The sequence below is a fragment of the Netta rufina genome, assembly GCF_964035555.1.
Source record: "Netta rufina genome assembly, chromosome: 16".
Classification (NCBI taxonomy): Eukaryota; Metazoa; Chordata; class Aves; order Anseriformes; family Anatidae; genus Netta; species Netta rufina.
In genome coordinates, this window is record NC_140140.1 from 16,791,359 (window position 1) to 16,806,462 (window position 15,104).

Consider the following 15,104-nt stretch of genomic DNA (forward strand, 5'->3'; position numbering starts at 1 on the left):
CTCTTTGAAAGGGTGCTGTTGGTGACATCTGGTGCCTGGCATTGTTAGGATCAGGAACCCAGAAAAGGGCCATTTGTATGTGAATGCTATGACAGAAATGTGAAGTGGGGGCTGCTCGTGAAGAAGTTACATTTGGAAGATTTGATGGTAACTGTTCTTCGTTTCTAGCGATCTTACAATAGAGGGCAAAAAGCATTAGTTAGCTTTTGTTGCTGGGCTTCTATATTAATGTCAGATTCTCCTTGTCTTGTGCGTGGCAATCTGTCACGTTAATGATTAGGATATGTATGTATATAGGTTGTCTGCTCTGTTATAGGCCTATTCCTACAGACTAGACAAGTACTGTTTCATGGGTCTGAAAGATTACTTTTTTCAGTCTTTGTAGGCTTTTTTCCCCCCATTCACAAAGGTACAGGTGTCACAAAATAAAGAAATTAAATGATCAATGGGGGAAATGTTCCATTTCTTAAGGTATAAAACTTGTTAAATGCAGGAAAAAGCTTTCCTCAATTTTCTGATTTCTCAATATTTTTCATGGAATATACAAGCCATTATAAAATAATACAGTTATTTTAATATTTTTTTTATTGCTGACAATTAGAATGAGATTACAAAGATTGCATTAATTATCTGATGGAAAAGTCAAAACCTGAAGCTTAACACAATGAGTAGATTTGATAGAATAGTGAAACTATCTCTACAAGGAAGGGGTTTTATTTCTCTGGACAAGAAGACTAAAAAGAAATACAGGTAGAGACTAGATAACTAAGCACTGTAAAAGCAGAAAACTTAATTCTATTGTAACGTAAGAAGTCACTCATTTTTGTGGGAAGTTTCTTGCTGTCGTCACTGTCCCTATACAAAGAAGAATGTCTTGTCATGTTAATGCTGAAGTAGGAGATTGATTCCATCACATTACATGGGTGCTACTGCAATGGTTACAAAGCCCTTAATATGTGAAAATTTGTCACAAGAGAAGTCTACTTGCAGCTGTAAGGGCCCAGTCCTTCGAGGTGTAAATTCAAAATAAATTCTTGATCTCTCCCTTGGTGCCAGTCGTGCCAGACTGAAAACAAAACAAAAAATAAATTCATTCAGGCTTATATTGTGTTTCACTGAGATTCCCAATAACCAACAGGACTCCAGACCCAACTTTGTTTTCTGAGAATTACTTAAGGTTTTGTGCAGACTAAGAAGTGAGGGAGGACAATACCACAATCATTTCATTTTGAATAGCATGATGGGAGTTAGAAGCACTACAGCATGCTTCCATATTAGAGCTGGATAAAAGTTTGAAACAGAAACTCAGAATAGGAAGACATTGTTAAAGTCAGTTCCCTGCTTGATGCCTGCTTGGCTCATATCCATTTTAGCAATAATATGATTTCTTCTCATGGCCAGGGTCCTTTTTTTGTGTGTCTCCATTCAGCTTAGTTTTTCACTGCAATTATGTTTCCTGTATTTTATGGGTTATCATGTCCAAATATTTCCAGAGCCACAGCAAGTCAGGCTGTTTCAAAATAAAACAGGCTTTAGAAAACAAGTATGCAACGCTGAGTTAACCCATAAAAAATCAGGGTCTAGAGGGGAAAAAGAAAAGTAACAGAACATCTTGCTGTCATGTCTTGAAAAGGCATAATTTTCTCCTACATTAATGAAATACAGAGCAACTTCTTGTTCAGGCTGAGATCAGAGAAACTGTGACACTGTTCTACTGGTTTGCTCTAGCTCAGACTTACTGTTGTACTATCAAGGTATTGTATATAAAAACAGAAATGCAAAGCCAAGCTGATCTAACAGAGAGACAAAAGAATATGGCATGCACACATGCTCTCCCAAGAAGAATGTTAACAGTTTTTAGTTCTTGAAGGAGTTCCTAGGTAGGAAAAAAATACGTGACTGAGAAATCATCAATTCTCAGTACATATTTATTTGGTGGTGTTTTTATTTTCAGAAATTGTCTTTATTATGGAATATATATATTCAATTTAACCATGATTTTTTTTCTTACTGAGAAACTAACCATGTTATTAGTCATATTAGAAGCAATGAGTAAATGCTGCAGCTTTCACTTACTGTATTTTGACCTGTTGATTCATCACAGTCACTAGTAGTACACAGCGGTTCACAGGTTCAGGGAGGGGATTGGCATATGAGATCTCTAGAGTAGCAGCTTTATTCAGTACAACCCGCCGAGGAATCTAAATGACAAAGACACTTTTCTGATCATTCACTCTTTTATGCTTTTCTAGAGTCAGATCTCAGCTGAACTGTAAGCAGAGCATCTCTAATTGAAGGTGAATAAGATATTTGTAGGAGCACTAGAATTTCACGCATGGTAAGCCTTTGCTAATATGTGAAGTTGGATTTGGATTTACTAAATAGAGCTGTCAATCTGCATGCCAAGTGTTCTATATACAATTTCAGTGAAACAAAATACTGACTATACAGACATCTCATTAAACCTGTCTGATATTAGGGTTGAAACTGGTTTTCTGGGCACAGCATTGATTAAAGTGTTATAACAATATAAACTGTCCCTAATATAAATTAGAGTTCAGGGCTTATGTCTGTGCTTTAGGAGAAGAAGGCAAAATTGTTTAAAGGCAACACAAAGGCTTGCCAACAACTAGAATACAGATGGAATGAAAACAATTTCTGTAAACTCCCAGCGGTGGAACACGTCTGGGAAAGAAGAAAGGTAGCAGCTGTTCTGAAGAACCAGGGGAGATTCCAGCACAGAATCAAAACTGGTTTCTCACATATACTGCCATTTTGAGAAAACATACTTTCTCCATTTAAGCATCCAGAATTTTAGAGCAACATCTGAAACTATAGTCTAAATTCATGCATTTATCCTCAAATTTTCATCTTAAGTTCTGAGCTCCAAAGACTCTTTAGTTCTTTCTGTCCATTTAGGACCTCAACAAGAAAATTGTTTACCTTAATGATAATGTTTGTGTCCTCTAAAATGATTGTCTTCTCCACCAGCAGCTTTACCCCATGCATGTGCATGACTTCACACAAAGCGGTAACTTGAATCCTTTTGTCAGTAGTCAGGTATTTTCCATAATAAGAATAAGGGATTTTTAACCGGATATGTTTTCCTGCAATTCAGACATTTAGGAGCCATTACATTCTCAAAGAATGCTAAAGAAGAGAGAGTTAGTGTGAGGCTCTTTGAAATTACAGAAGAGAACAGAAGAAAGAGTGTTCTCTGTGTTTCTCGGGGGGGGGGGGCTGTGTTCTTTGCAGATGCTAGGGATGAAAAAGATCTCTATAGTAGTTTTGGCTAGTTTCCACCTTGGCTGGGCGGAGGAGAGGTGATAGGGTGGGGGCTAGTAACTGTAAATTTTAACTTTTGCCCCTGTTAATTTCTGTTAAACTCTATTATATTAACATATTGCTTGTTGAGTGCCAGAAAGCATAAATCAGAGTTCTCTTATTTCTTAAGAGTTCCTATACATGTCATAATGACCACAGACACACGTACATGTGTGCTGCTTCTGTTGCTATAATATAGACGTGGCCTTCTATGTAAGAACTCATGGACCTTCAGTTCCTGGTTGAACTAGTGAATGTTTTCAGAGGGGAGAAAGAAAATAATTGTAAAATAGTCAAACAATGCTGCTAAGATAAGATATGGACTAAGTCAATGTACTGAGGCTGATACAGACATGATGTTGACATTTGTTCTTTCCAGTTGCCTTCAGGTGATTTTTAATGGCTAAGAGGAGGCCTATATAGGCTCCTTGGGGATATCAAAGGTTACCTTGCTTAGAACCGAGATCCACAGATGCGGTTGCCTTCAGGATCTCTGCCACTGCTCTCCTTGTGTACAGGACAGTTGATGCACTCATGTCCACCTTCACAGTCTTGTGGTCAGAAGATAGGTTATTGAGAATTAAGATAAGGGTAACATCTTTGCCAAACACTGGAGGTTCAGCCAACTTGAACTTCCCAGAGATCCCAGGTTTTCTAACGGCCTCTGAAGATCTTTCACGTGGAGGTTCAGTGTGTCCTTCTGTGATGTTCGATCCAAATATCTTGGCCAGAGCCTTTTTGTAAACTCGTCTTTCCTCAGAAGAACCTAGTTGAAGGAGAGAACCAAGTCAGATTCAGGCTTTTTTCTTCCATTGAACTTTTAAAGACTATCAGAATGACACAGGATGTCAACTCTGTACTGCAAGATTTCTTTTTCTTTGGTCAGAATATGGAGTAGTGTGATAAGTGTCACTCTGCTAATCTGATGATAACCAGCCTCTGTATTAAATATGGTTGCACTAAAAGCTTGTGGACTGGAGTATTGAAATATGGCCACTGATTCTGATTGGCAAGCCTCAACTCTTATGAAAAGACAGATAGCGAGTGTTTAAGGGAAGATAAAAAATATTCTTGCAAACATGACTAGGCCTTTTTTTTAAACTTTGCTGCTTTGTTTTCCTAAGTACAGGTGAATGGCAATTATTCCCTTTACTGTTTCCCAGTAGTTCTGTTTCTAGAATCCAATACTGTGTAGACTGAGTCTACAGGGAGTAGAAACACACAACAGCTGAACAGCTTGTTAGCTGATGGCTGGATGTCAGAGCAGAAGCACAAAAGAGCATAGTTTGGTGTATTAGCAAGAGAGGGAAACCAAGTAAATCACCACTCTTGGGAGCAGAGTATAGTGGCATCTTCAAAATGAAACATGAAGTATTGGAACAGACACGGCAGGGAAGAATTTGAGACTGAGTATGTGGTCATATGGGAGATGATAGATGTCTAGTGTTAGGACTAGTTTAAAGCTTTTGATTAGAGGTTTGATTGTTGTCCCAGTCCATCTGCCAGATAAACCGGAAAGCTGCTATCGATCTGTAACTTCCATACTACAGTCCTGTGCACTCTTTGTATGACAGCTTGAGAATTTGTCTGCCTTGGGTACTAAAACATAATTTATAGCCCTGTTTTCTGTATACATTTCATTTTGTAATTTTCTGTGAGAGACTAGAGTATATTTTGTGCTGTGCCTTAGCAAGGAAGCTACCAAGTATACAAAAACATAAATATAATACACACTGTATTAGGAAAGTAGAAAATATTTTCTAAAGGAATTAGAGATGCCCAAAGCAAAACAGGCTACCCATCCTAGCTGCCTACCGCCAAGAATTCTGTAGGAGATGAATTGTGATAAACTCTTCCTTTACCTTCTGGGTATTTGTAGTTATAAGTGACATCCACACGGGAATTGCTGCCCACAGCTTTGGTGCTGATAGACCTGCCAATTATTTCAGTATCACAATAAACTCTTTTCTTAGTTCCATCATTGTATACTATCCATCTGTTGCAATCAGCATTCACCTCTGTATATACAAATAATGTGTCATAATCCAAGTCTACATCGCCTTCTTTGATGGCTATGACAGATGCAGGACCACACTGGAATAATCCTATAACATGAAAAAAAGCATCAAACTTCATTAGTCATGCTTAGTTTGGAGAAGCAATATTAAGTCATGATACAGTTACCTTTGCTTTGTTCTTGCGGAGTCGCATCTAAAACTTGCCATCCATTGTATTGTGTTCCCAGGTCTGGGCGAATAAACCAGCTTTCATTCCAGACATGATAGTCCCTGGAGACAAAGAACAGTGTCTAGAAAGCGTGGTAATATAGAAGCATACAAACTTCCAATTTAAAAGAAGAAGGGAACTGTGGTATTTAAAGATTCCCTAAAATGTGATACAGGCTGTCCGGAGATGACAACTCACTGCCTTTCTCAAAGTACAAATTCACTGCTTGCTGTTGAGATGTAGGCCTCTGTGAGTAAACAAATCAGTAAACAACAAAAACCCACAACAATAACAAACAGAAGTCAACAGCTTGCTTTTGTAATGATATGAAAGATTTAGGCTGTGGATATAGACAACATTTGGGGATTGGGCTCAGTAACCTTCAAATGTGGGAGTTGCTAAGTTTTAAAAGAAATTTAACAAAGCTATAATAGAATAAAATGGAATATTAACAAAGTACAATAGTGCATCTATAGTAGTGTGCAGCAGGAAATTTTTAGAAACAAGCTAAGAAGAGTATGTGAATTGAATGACCCCTGCCATGATATGCCCTACTGCTTTCTAGCAGTCAGTTGAGACCACTAGGTTAATGGTTATGAGTCATCTTATTCTCTATGAATCTCTCTTGTTCTGTTTAAAACCTCCTTGAGTTCCACAGGCCAAAGGAAAGGATCACAGAATTTCTAGGTTGGAAGAGACCTCAAGATCATCGAGTCCAACCTCTGTCCTAACACTAACAGTCCCCACTAAACCATATCCCTAAGCTCTACATCTAAACGTCTTTTAAAGACTTCCAGGGATGGTGACTCCACCACTTCCCTGGGCAGCCCGTTCCAAGGCCTAACAACCCTTTTGGTAAAGAAGTTCTTCCTAAGATCCAACCTAAAACTCCCCTGGCACAACTTAAGCCCATTCCCCCTCGTCCTGTCACCAGGCACATGGGAGAACAGACCAACCCCCACCTCGCTACAGCCTCCTTTGAGGTACCTGTAGAGAGCGATAAGGTCGCCCCTGAGCCTCCTTTTCTCCAGGATAGCACAAAGGATTGGTTAATTGTAAGTCACAGGAGGACACAGAAAAGATGCTTTGTCTGCATTGTTCAGAGGCCAATGCTTTTAAGGAAGTTAAGGAATGGAAAATTTTCCCATGTTGTTCAGCCACATACACTCAGTGGGGAAAAAAAACAACACTACGTGAAAGTGAAATTTTGGCTAAGCACAAAAAGACAGAGTTATGTCATATACCCTTGGGTAAATGGCTGTAGTTAATTCATGTTCTAATTTGAAATTGGGGGGTAAATAAAGTATAAAATGGTATAATATACAAAAAAGTTTCTTTGGCTAATCAAATTTTGTGACTTGAGTCATGATCGTAGATCACTTTACAGTTTACAGCACTGGACTACGATGCCTCAGTAATCAAGTCTGGAGAGTGTTGGGATTGTTCTCTCTTATAGCTCCCATAAAAGGAAGGTACAGCTAAAGAAGTACTGGAAAATTTCCTGGGGAGGCTCCTATCTCCCTGAGGAGAATGGCAGGCCAATCTGAGAAACACAGGCTTTGGATATGTAATGGAAAAGTTATTGCAGCAGTAAACTAGTTAGGATCATGGAAGGTACATAGCTGCATTATTAGGGACAGTCTGATTAAGGGTAAATAAATCAAAGCCTCTGAAGTTGGTACATTCTCAATGGAAACGAAACGTACGTTTTTCTTTAAAAAGCTGCAACTAGTCTGAGGTCTGGGATTGCAAGAAAACTGTTTGTTTGTTTGTCTGAAGTAAATGTTACCCCAAATCTGTGCAATATGGTTTCTTTCCAAATGGCTGGCTGGTCAAATACAAACATCTAAATAAATATCCATTCTGTTGCTGTTGTGCTACTAATGCTCATGTTTTTTGATCTCATAAATCCTCTCTCTAACTGTGAGTGAGATGCAAAAACTTAAGTTTACCATGTGGAATCCTTGCTGATGTTAAGACTCTTCCCGGAGCTGTCATAGTATTTATCAATGCTGAGGTTTCTATCCACATCATGGGCAGAGTTAAAATTTGAAACCAAACGAGTTGGAATCCCCAAGCACCTCAAAACTGAAATACATTAAAAACAAAACAAAAAACTCCAGTGATTACAAATATTTTAGAAACAAAGTTGTTTCTAAATATGTTGTGGTTCTTCAGCATTTGCAGTCTTCAAAACATTACTCCTCTTGTAGAATTAATTGCTTTGTAGTTCTGACAAAACCACAGGTCACGTGTTGCCTCCGTTTCACCACAGTCTTTTATTCTCAAAGCTTACCTGTACACATCACACCTGCAAAAACCCAGCACTGGCCATATTGAACAGGTTTGTAGTTGTCCTGACGCCATTTCTGGAGGATTACCACACTGCCATCCCATCTGGATGGATTCTCATGTGAATGGAAACTTCCTTGCCACTTTCCAAGGAGAACTCCATTATCATTATCATTTCCATTGATCTAAAAATAGGCCAGTGGACAGAATGGGCAAAATCAGCTGTGTGTAATGCACCATATCTATTTTTTTTTCAATTACATTGCTCAAGGATCAGGTGGTTAAGTCTCACTGGGGTAGAGACTGCTTTCTGTGTGTAGAGTTTAGACTAAGTTGTCCATTTCTTACCATAGAACTGATTACTCGGCCCACATATTTAGGATCTCCTCTTCGGGATACATCAATGGCTGGGTCCTGACGATAGTACAGACTCAGATCAAGCATGGTGAGACAGATGTTTAGAAGCTGATCTTGAAACTGTGATCAGATAGGAGAAATGTTTAAGAAATAAATAGTTATGCTAACAAAATTAGGGGAGATTCAATTTGATTTCCTTCATTTTTTAACTATTTCAGCTCAAAAGTGGCAGGAATAGTGAGGCACAAAGATGATAGTGTGTGGTTGGTTCACGCTGCAATACTGGCTAAAGCTAGGGATAACTAAACAAACCAGAAATCTGGCATGGTGTCTTTTGGCTGTCAGGAAAAAAAATGACTGCAGTAAAACTGAATCTGGCAAGCTTATTCTGTCTGCAGTTATTGGAATTGTATCAATGTTGGTTCTAGCCCATTGTAGCTGCATTAAAAAACAGTGGGTGTCTTGGATCCACGTTAGTATATTTTCAGTCGTACTGTGGATGCTCTGATCACAGATGAGGCCCATGGTACATGTAGAAGTCAGTCCTAGCTGCAGTGCTGTGCTAAGTCATCTCTCAGACCTAAGTCCTACAAGGTGCGCAGTGAGCAAACCACAAATAGAGCTAGCCAGGTTTGTCCAGTTTCCGTATACATATGTATACTTATCAAAGAGGCAAACAGTGGTAAGAGAAAATGATATTGGAGACAGAATGAGAGTCCTGATTAATTCCTTACAGCTTACCTGTCCATAGTACCATCCTCTTGCTTCAATGTACTTTGCATTGCCCACAAAGATAATTCCATTTTCATTTAGAACATATTCCTGTCTCTCATTTTCATTAGCCATGTAGACAGCATCACCTGAAAACAAAGTTGGACATGCTTTTACACTTAAAGCTGGGAACACTAGTAATCTTGGAAAAAAACAAACAAACAAACAAACAACTTTATCTTGACCTAACATGAGGAAGTAGCTTTACTATTTGGAAAACAGTATCTTATTGCTATAACTCCTTAGACATGTACATTTCAGTGAAAATACTAGTTACTGTTTATGGGGGGAGGAAGGGGTCAGAGGGAGGGAAGGAAATGCATGGTATATTACTGTGACCCTTTCCCCCAATTTTTAGCGTAGCCTTTTTATATTATAAAAGTGTTCCTTGTCTTTATGTTGTAGTTTTGTGGAGAAGATAGAGAAATGTCCAAGTTAACTACTCCAATAAGGCAGTGAGCTACAAGCAGAAGACACATTTGAAAACAATCATACAGATGATAGTGATATTTTACTCTATTTTCTAGTGATGTTAACATTGTTTTAAGAGTCCAAAGCACGATCAGAAATGTTATTAGGATATCCTGCTGAACCATTCAATTTGTTTTCATTGTTGTTCATTGGTTGCCCTAGTCTATGACACAGTATGTAGCTGCTATGAAAGCACTCTCTTTAGGTTAGACTCTTCTCTCTTTAGGTTAGCACTATCTATTTAGTGCTAGTGCTATATAAAATCTCATAATATTTAAAATTATTTTCTGGAACTTCAGGATTTAAAAAAAAATAATTTATAAATAAGTTTTCTATTTTACTGAATCAATTTCTTTGCCTTCTTATAAGGAACTCCCTTCCCTCCCTGCAAGTAAAAATAACGTGCAATTTATTTCACAGAATGATTTAAATTGGGGAAGGGACCTCTGGATGTCATCTGGTCCAACCCCCCATTCAAGCAGGGATACCTAGAACGGGTTGTCAAGATGGATTCTAAAAATTTCCAAAGAAGGAGTCTCTAACACCTCTGGGCAACCTATACCGGTGCTCCATCTCTCGCACAGCACAGAAGTGCTTCCTGCTGTTTAGACGGTACTTCCTGTCTACTTTCAGTTTGCACCCATTGCCTCTTGTCCTGGCACTGGGCACCACTGAAAAGAGCCTGGCTCCATCTTCTTTGCACCTTCACTTCAGGTATTTAGAGGCATTGATGAGATCTCCTCTGAGCCTTCTCTTCTCCAGGCTGAACGATCCCAGTTCTCTCAGCCTCTCCTTGCAGGAGAGGTGCTCCATTGATAATCTTGGTGGCCCTACATTGGATTATCTGCAGTATGTCCACGTTGCTCTTGTACTGGGGGCCCATCACTGGATGCAGCACTCCAGCTGTGGCCTCACCAAAGCTGAGCAGAGGGCGAAGAATCGCCTCTCTTGACCTGCTGACAATACTTTGCCTAACGCAGCCAAAAATACCTTTAGCCTCCTTAGCGGCATGGGCACATTGCTGCTCATGTCCAACTTGGTGTCCACCAGGACCCCCAGGTCTTTTTCTGCTGCTTTCCAACTGGGTGACCCCCAGCATGCCCTGGTGCCTGGAGTTCCTCCCCAGGTGCAGGACTCTGTGCTTCTCCTTGTTGAACTCCATGAGATTTTTGTCAGCCTGCCTCTCCCTCTTTTGGGTAGACCTGTGCGGTGTCAAGAGTTGGACTTGATGATCCTTAAGGGTCCCTTCCAACTCAGGATATTCTATGATTCTATGATTCTACAGTCTGTCAAGGTCCTTCTGGACAGCAGCATGACCATCTGGTGAGTCAGCCACTCCTCCCAGTTTTGTGCTCTCTGCAAGTTTACTGTGGGTGTCTTCTACCCCATCATTCAGATCATTAATGAAGATGTTTAAAAAAAAAGATCGGGCCTACTATTGACACCTGGGGTACTCCACTTGTTAATGGCCTCTAACTACACTTTGCACCACTGACTACTACCTTCTGGATCAGGCAGTTCAGCCAGTTTTCAATCTACCTCACTGTCTGTTCATCCATCCCATACTTCACATACTTCAACTGCTTCTCTACGAGGATCTTATAGGTGATAGTCTAAAGATAGTCTAAAAGACCTTACTGAAGTTCAGGAAGATGACATTCACTACTTCCCCCCCACCTCTAACACCCCCCATCCATCAGACTAGTGATTTCATTACAGAAGCTTATTGGTTTGGTCAGACATGACTTCCCCTTAGTGAATCCATGCTGACTACTCCTGATGATTATCTTCTCCTTCATGTACCTGGAAATGGTTTCCATGATTAGCTGTTCACTTCTTATTCTAGTAGTTGACTGTACATTCCTTCAATAGCATCAGGATATAATGCATTATTATCAAAGGCTGGCTTGCACATATCTTAAAGAAGTTGTTTGCTTTTACTTAAGTCTCAAAAGGACATTTAATGCTGAAACATCACTTTTGTTTTATCTACAGGTCTGAAACAAATACTTGAATTGAATTATTAAGCTTATAGGCTTATTACCATTGTAGGAAGATCAGTGTTTTCTGTGTCCAAATTCTGTGCTTACTTCAGATATACAACCTGTGAAATGAATTGCTTTCTGCTTGCTAAACTAAAAATTTTAAAGTAGTTCTTTTATCCAGAAGGTTTTTCTTGTGTTCAGTCATGATAGTAACCCTGCTCTGAACTTGTTATACTTCATAATTCTTGTTCATGAAAGATGAACTGAGAATATTTCAAGTGAGATCATACTACCTCCTTGTGCAATGCCATTAATATTTACATATCAGAGGGACTGTTTCCTCTTACCCAGCTTAATATTGCATTTGCCTTTTTCAGAACCACTTCACTGGGGTTCTCATCCTTTGATTAAAAAGTACTTTCACATTACACGTGATTTCCAGCTGGTGAGCCTGTCATTGGAATTCTTACTTCTCCCTGGTCTTTTTTCCTATTATTCCACCTTATCCCTTCTCTAGGGCTCCAGTCCCTAAGGTCATCCAGTTATTTTTGTGGCGTCCCAGTCTATGAACAATGCCACTTATTGCCAGCATAACAAAATCAATAATGAAGCTTTTGATGAGTGTGTCCTTTCAGATGGCGCTTAAAGATCCATTATCAGCTTTTCTCTAACCCAGTGCTTTTCCATTCATCTATAGTCCTGACAGTTTAGTTTTAGGTAGTTCTTTACTGATACTACAGTTTATGAATTAATCCCTGTCTTTTCCAGTCTAGTGACTAAGTTCCCATGTGGAACACTATATACAGACTGTTTCTGCCATTTATCCTTTGAGAACATATTTTTTTCTATATCCTTTCTACTGTGACAATTACTTTATGGTGGTAACATATCCTCAAAGCGAACGTGTTCCTGTCTGTCAGGATCAGAGAGCTATTATGCTTCGCAGAAGCTTGTTCAGCCACATCTTACTTTAAGGATGCTCCCTTTTTATTTGGCAGTGGTCATTGTGCTGTCTGATAGATCTGGAGGACTCTTCTGCAAAATCATTAGCTTCAAATTGTAAGGTCATAGCTTCCTTTTTCTTTTCCTCTAGCAACAGTTTGTCTGGTCTTACAGATAGCACTGTCAAAAACTTACAATTTTGATGTCCCTGCAGCATGGTTCCTATCAATTAGAAGTTATGCAACAAATGATTTTTCAGGAGGTTCTACAGAAATTTTCTTTTTCTTTTTTTCTTCAGGACTGTCCATGCAGATACAGCCTGAGTTTCCTCAATATAAATATTTTCTGTCTTCCAAGACATGCCAAACTAATTAGCAGTTTCTTATTTTTTAATCTTGGCTCTTGACGTACTTCTTAGTGGACCCTGACTAACATCTGATCACATGAAGAAAACAGCAGATGATGGTGGTAACTTCTCTCTTCTTACGTAAACTGTATAGTCAGTTGGCTGGATAAGAAGTCTTTAACTCCAAAGTGATATAGTTTAGGGCTAGTCTAGGTTTCTTTCATGTATTTGCAAAATCAGAGTTTAAGAACTTGCATTTCCTATGCAATATGCCGAGGCTGCAGAAATAAAAAATAGGAGTGCTAAGAGATGTCCATTTTTAACCCATGATGAAAGATATGGGAAATACCAATCTTCCTCACACTAGCCCTCTATCAGTTTATAATGCTAGTTGAGCTATTATCTTTGTAGGTAACATCTACAAAAGCAGACTTGCTTTGATTTAGGTGCAAGTAAAGGACATCACTGTATGCTTGCTCTGAAACGTACATGTGCTTATGAAAGTCTCTCAGCCCTCATCTACAGAAAAAGTCATCTGCTCAGTCCTGAAGAAAGAGTCTGATGTTCACCTCTACAGCACATTCCCTTTAATGAAATAATAAATGGGGGGAAGGGAGGAGGGCTGGTGCATTTTTAATGCAGTTAAAACAGGTCTGTGAACACATGGCTAAGATTGCTGCCCCCAGAGACACAACTTGAGGGACCAAGATTACCATGCAGATAAGAAAGCAAATAATTGAGTTACGTTCAAGAGCTACGGCATCAGTACCTACCTGGGCACCAAGGGTTGAAAAGCATCACAAACTGCCCCAGGAATCTGGAGAAGATCTTGTTCCCTGAGGTTACCTGGAGGATGAGGTTGTATCGGCCGATGATGGCATTGGCTGGGCTAGATATTGTAAAAGTAGTGTAGCCAGACTCACTGGATCCTTGGACAGCACTCCAGCCACTTGCACCCACCTCAGAGAGGTTAAACACAGCCTTTGTACGGTGAGATTCTGAGGGGGATGGCCCTGCCAGAAAGAAGGGATGATTGATTTGCATTATAGAGTGTGGTTTCAGTATTAATCTCACACTTGAAATGAGCACACTTTGGGGGGGGGGGGAGGGGGCGGAGCAGGGGGAGTATTAGAAATACATGAAGAAAATTCAAATTTCTAAACAGAATAAGGGGAAGCTAAAAGGGATAAACACTTACAGCTCTATGAGAGCATGGAGAAAGCTAAGGGAGTGTTACCTATTTCAGTGACGAAGGCTAGGCTCTCCCCAGGCTGCTTTGGTCTGTTGAAGTACAAAGTAATAGTGAAGGCTTGTCCTCGCCTCACAGTCAACTCAGTGTTAGCATATCTGTCAGTATGGTGTGCACCTGCGTTTACTGATGGCTGCCAGCTGATATGTGTTGGTGTCAGATCTGTAAAATAAGAGAAGACATTAAAAAGTAGCCAGTGTGGAAAGAAGCCATTTATTCCAGGTGGAACAATGAGATTGCTAGCAGCAGTTATCTTTTACTGGAAAAAGGATGGATAAAGAGTAGATGGTCCAATAAATTAAGTCTAGTGGTCAATAACAACAACAACAAAAAAACAAACAAACACAACTGTGCTTGGGTTTTGTTACTGCCCTGTTATACACCAAGAACTCATTTACTTCATATACAGTATAAGATACTATTTTATCAGTGGACTGTGATTAAAAAAAAAAAAGGCACATCAGAGTCATTTCAAAGTTGGCACCAAATAAGGTGGCTAGCAGCCCCTCTACATTTTCAACATATGCATTTTTATAATTCTAGAAATGGCTACTAGGAGGTGTTTTCCTGCTTACATTCTGGTGCCATCTGGCCTACATTAGGGAAGGATACATAGTGAGAGAGAGTCTGTCTTTTACATGCGTTGGAGCTTTTGACAAAGAAAGCCATCTGACTAAATATAGCTCCATCTGAAGTTACAGCTGGTCTGCTGGTGTTTCTATTCTCATAGACCCTGTCCTTATGGCCTAGAGGAATTCTGATGACTTAGTGTGCTTGCAGTTCTCTGATATCAAATGTCTCCCTACATACTGTTATCATGGTCTACAGTCTAAAACCCACAAAGTGGCATTTGCCGCCTTAAATGTTGTATTAGCATTTAAGCACGTATGATTATGCATATAGCATATATGTTATGCCAACATAAAAGCAAGTATTTATATGATTCTCCTACCAGGAGTGTTTTCCCTTCTCTTGCTCATGCTCTATTGCCATGCTCCAACTGGTGCAGTTACACTGCCTTTAGAAGCTCTGAGAGGCCCTGTGTTTGTCCTATGAGACTCCACAGAGTACATCTGGGGCATTGTATTGCAAATACCTTGGGGAAGATTCTAAAAAATAATTTTTTAGTGCTAGTATCGCA

At 39.5% G+C, this 15,104-nt stretch overlaps 1 protein-coding gene across 1 annotated transcript; it reads right to left on the bottom strand.

Annotated features, from left to right (window-relative positions):
- Positions 1 to 915: 915 nt before the first annotated feature.
- On the bottom strand, positions 916 to 14,782 carry LOC311215336 (protein-glutamine gamma-glutamyltransferase 6-like; the record flags this gene model as incomplete). The annotated part of the gene is made up of 13 exons (XM_084296440.1): positions 916 to 1,066; positions 2,077 to 2,201; positions 2,944 to 3,107; positions 3,773 to 4,090; positions 5,187 to 5,429; positions 5,509 to 5,612; positions 7,503 to 7,638; positions 7,847 to 8,027; positions 8,191 to 8,319; positions 8,941 to 9,059; positions 13,488 to 13,727; positions 13,952 to 14,216; positions 14,774 to 14,782. 13 exons carry the CDS (start codon positions 14,780 to 14,782, stop codon positions 916 to 918), a joined length of 2,184 nt encoding a protein of 727 aa, XP_084152566.1.
- Positions 14,783 to 15,104: the final 322 nt, after the last annotated feature.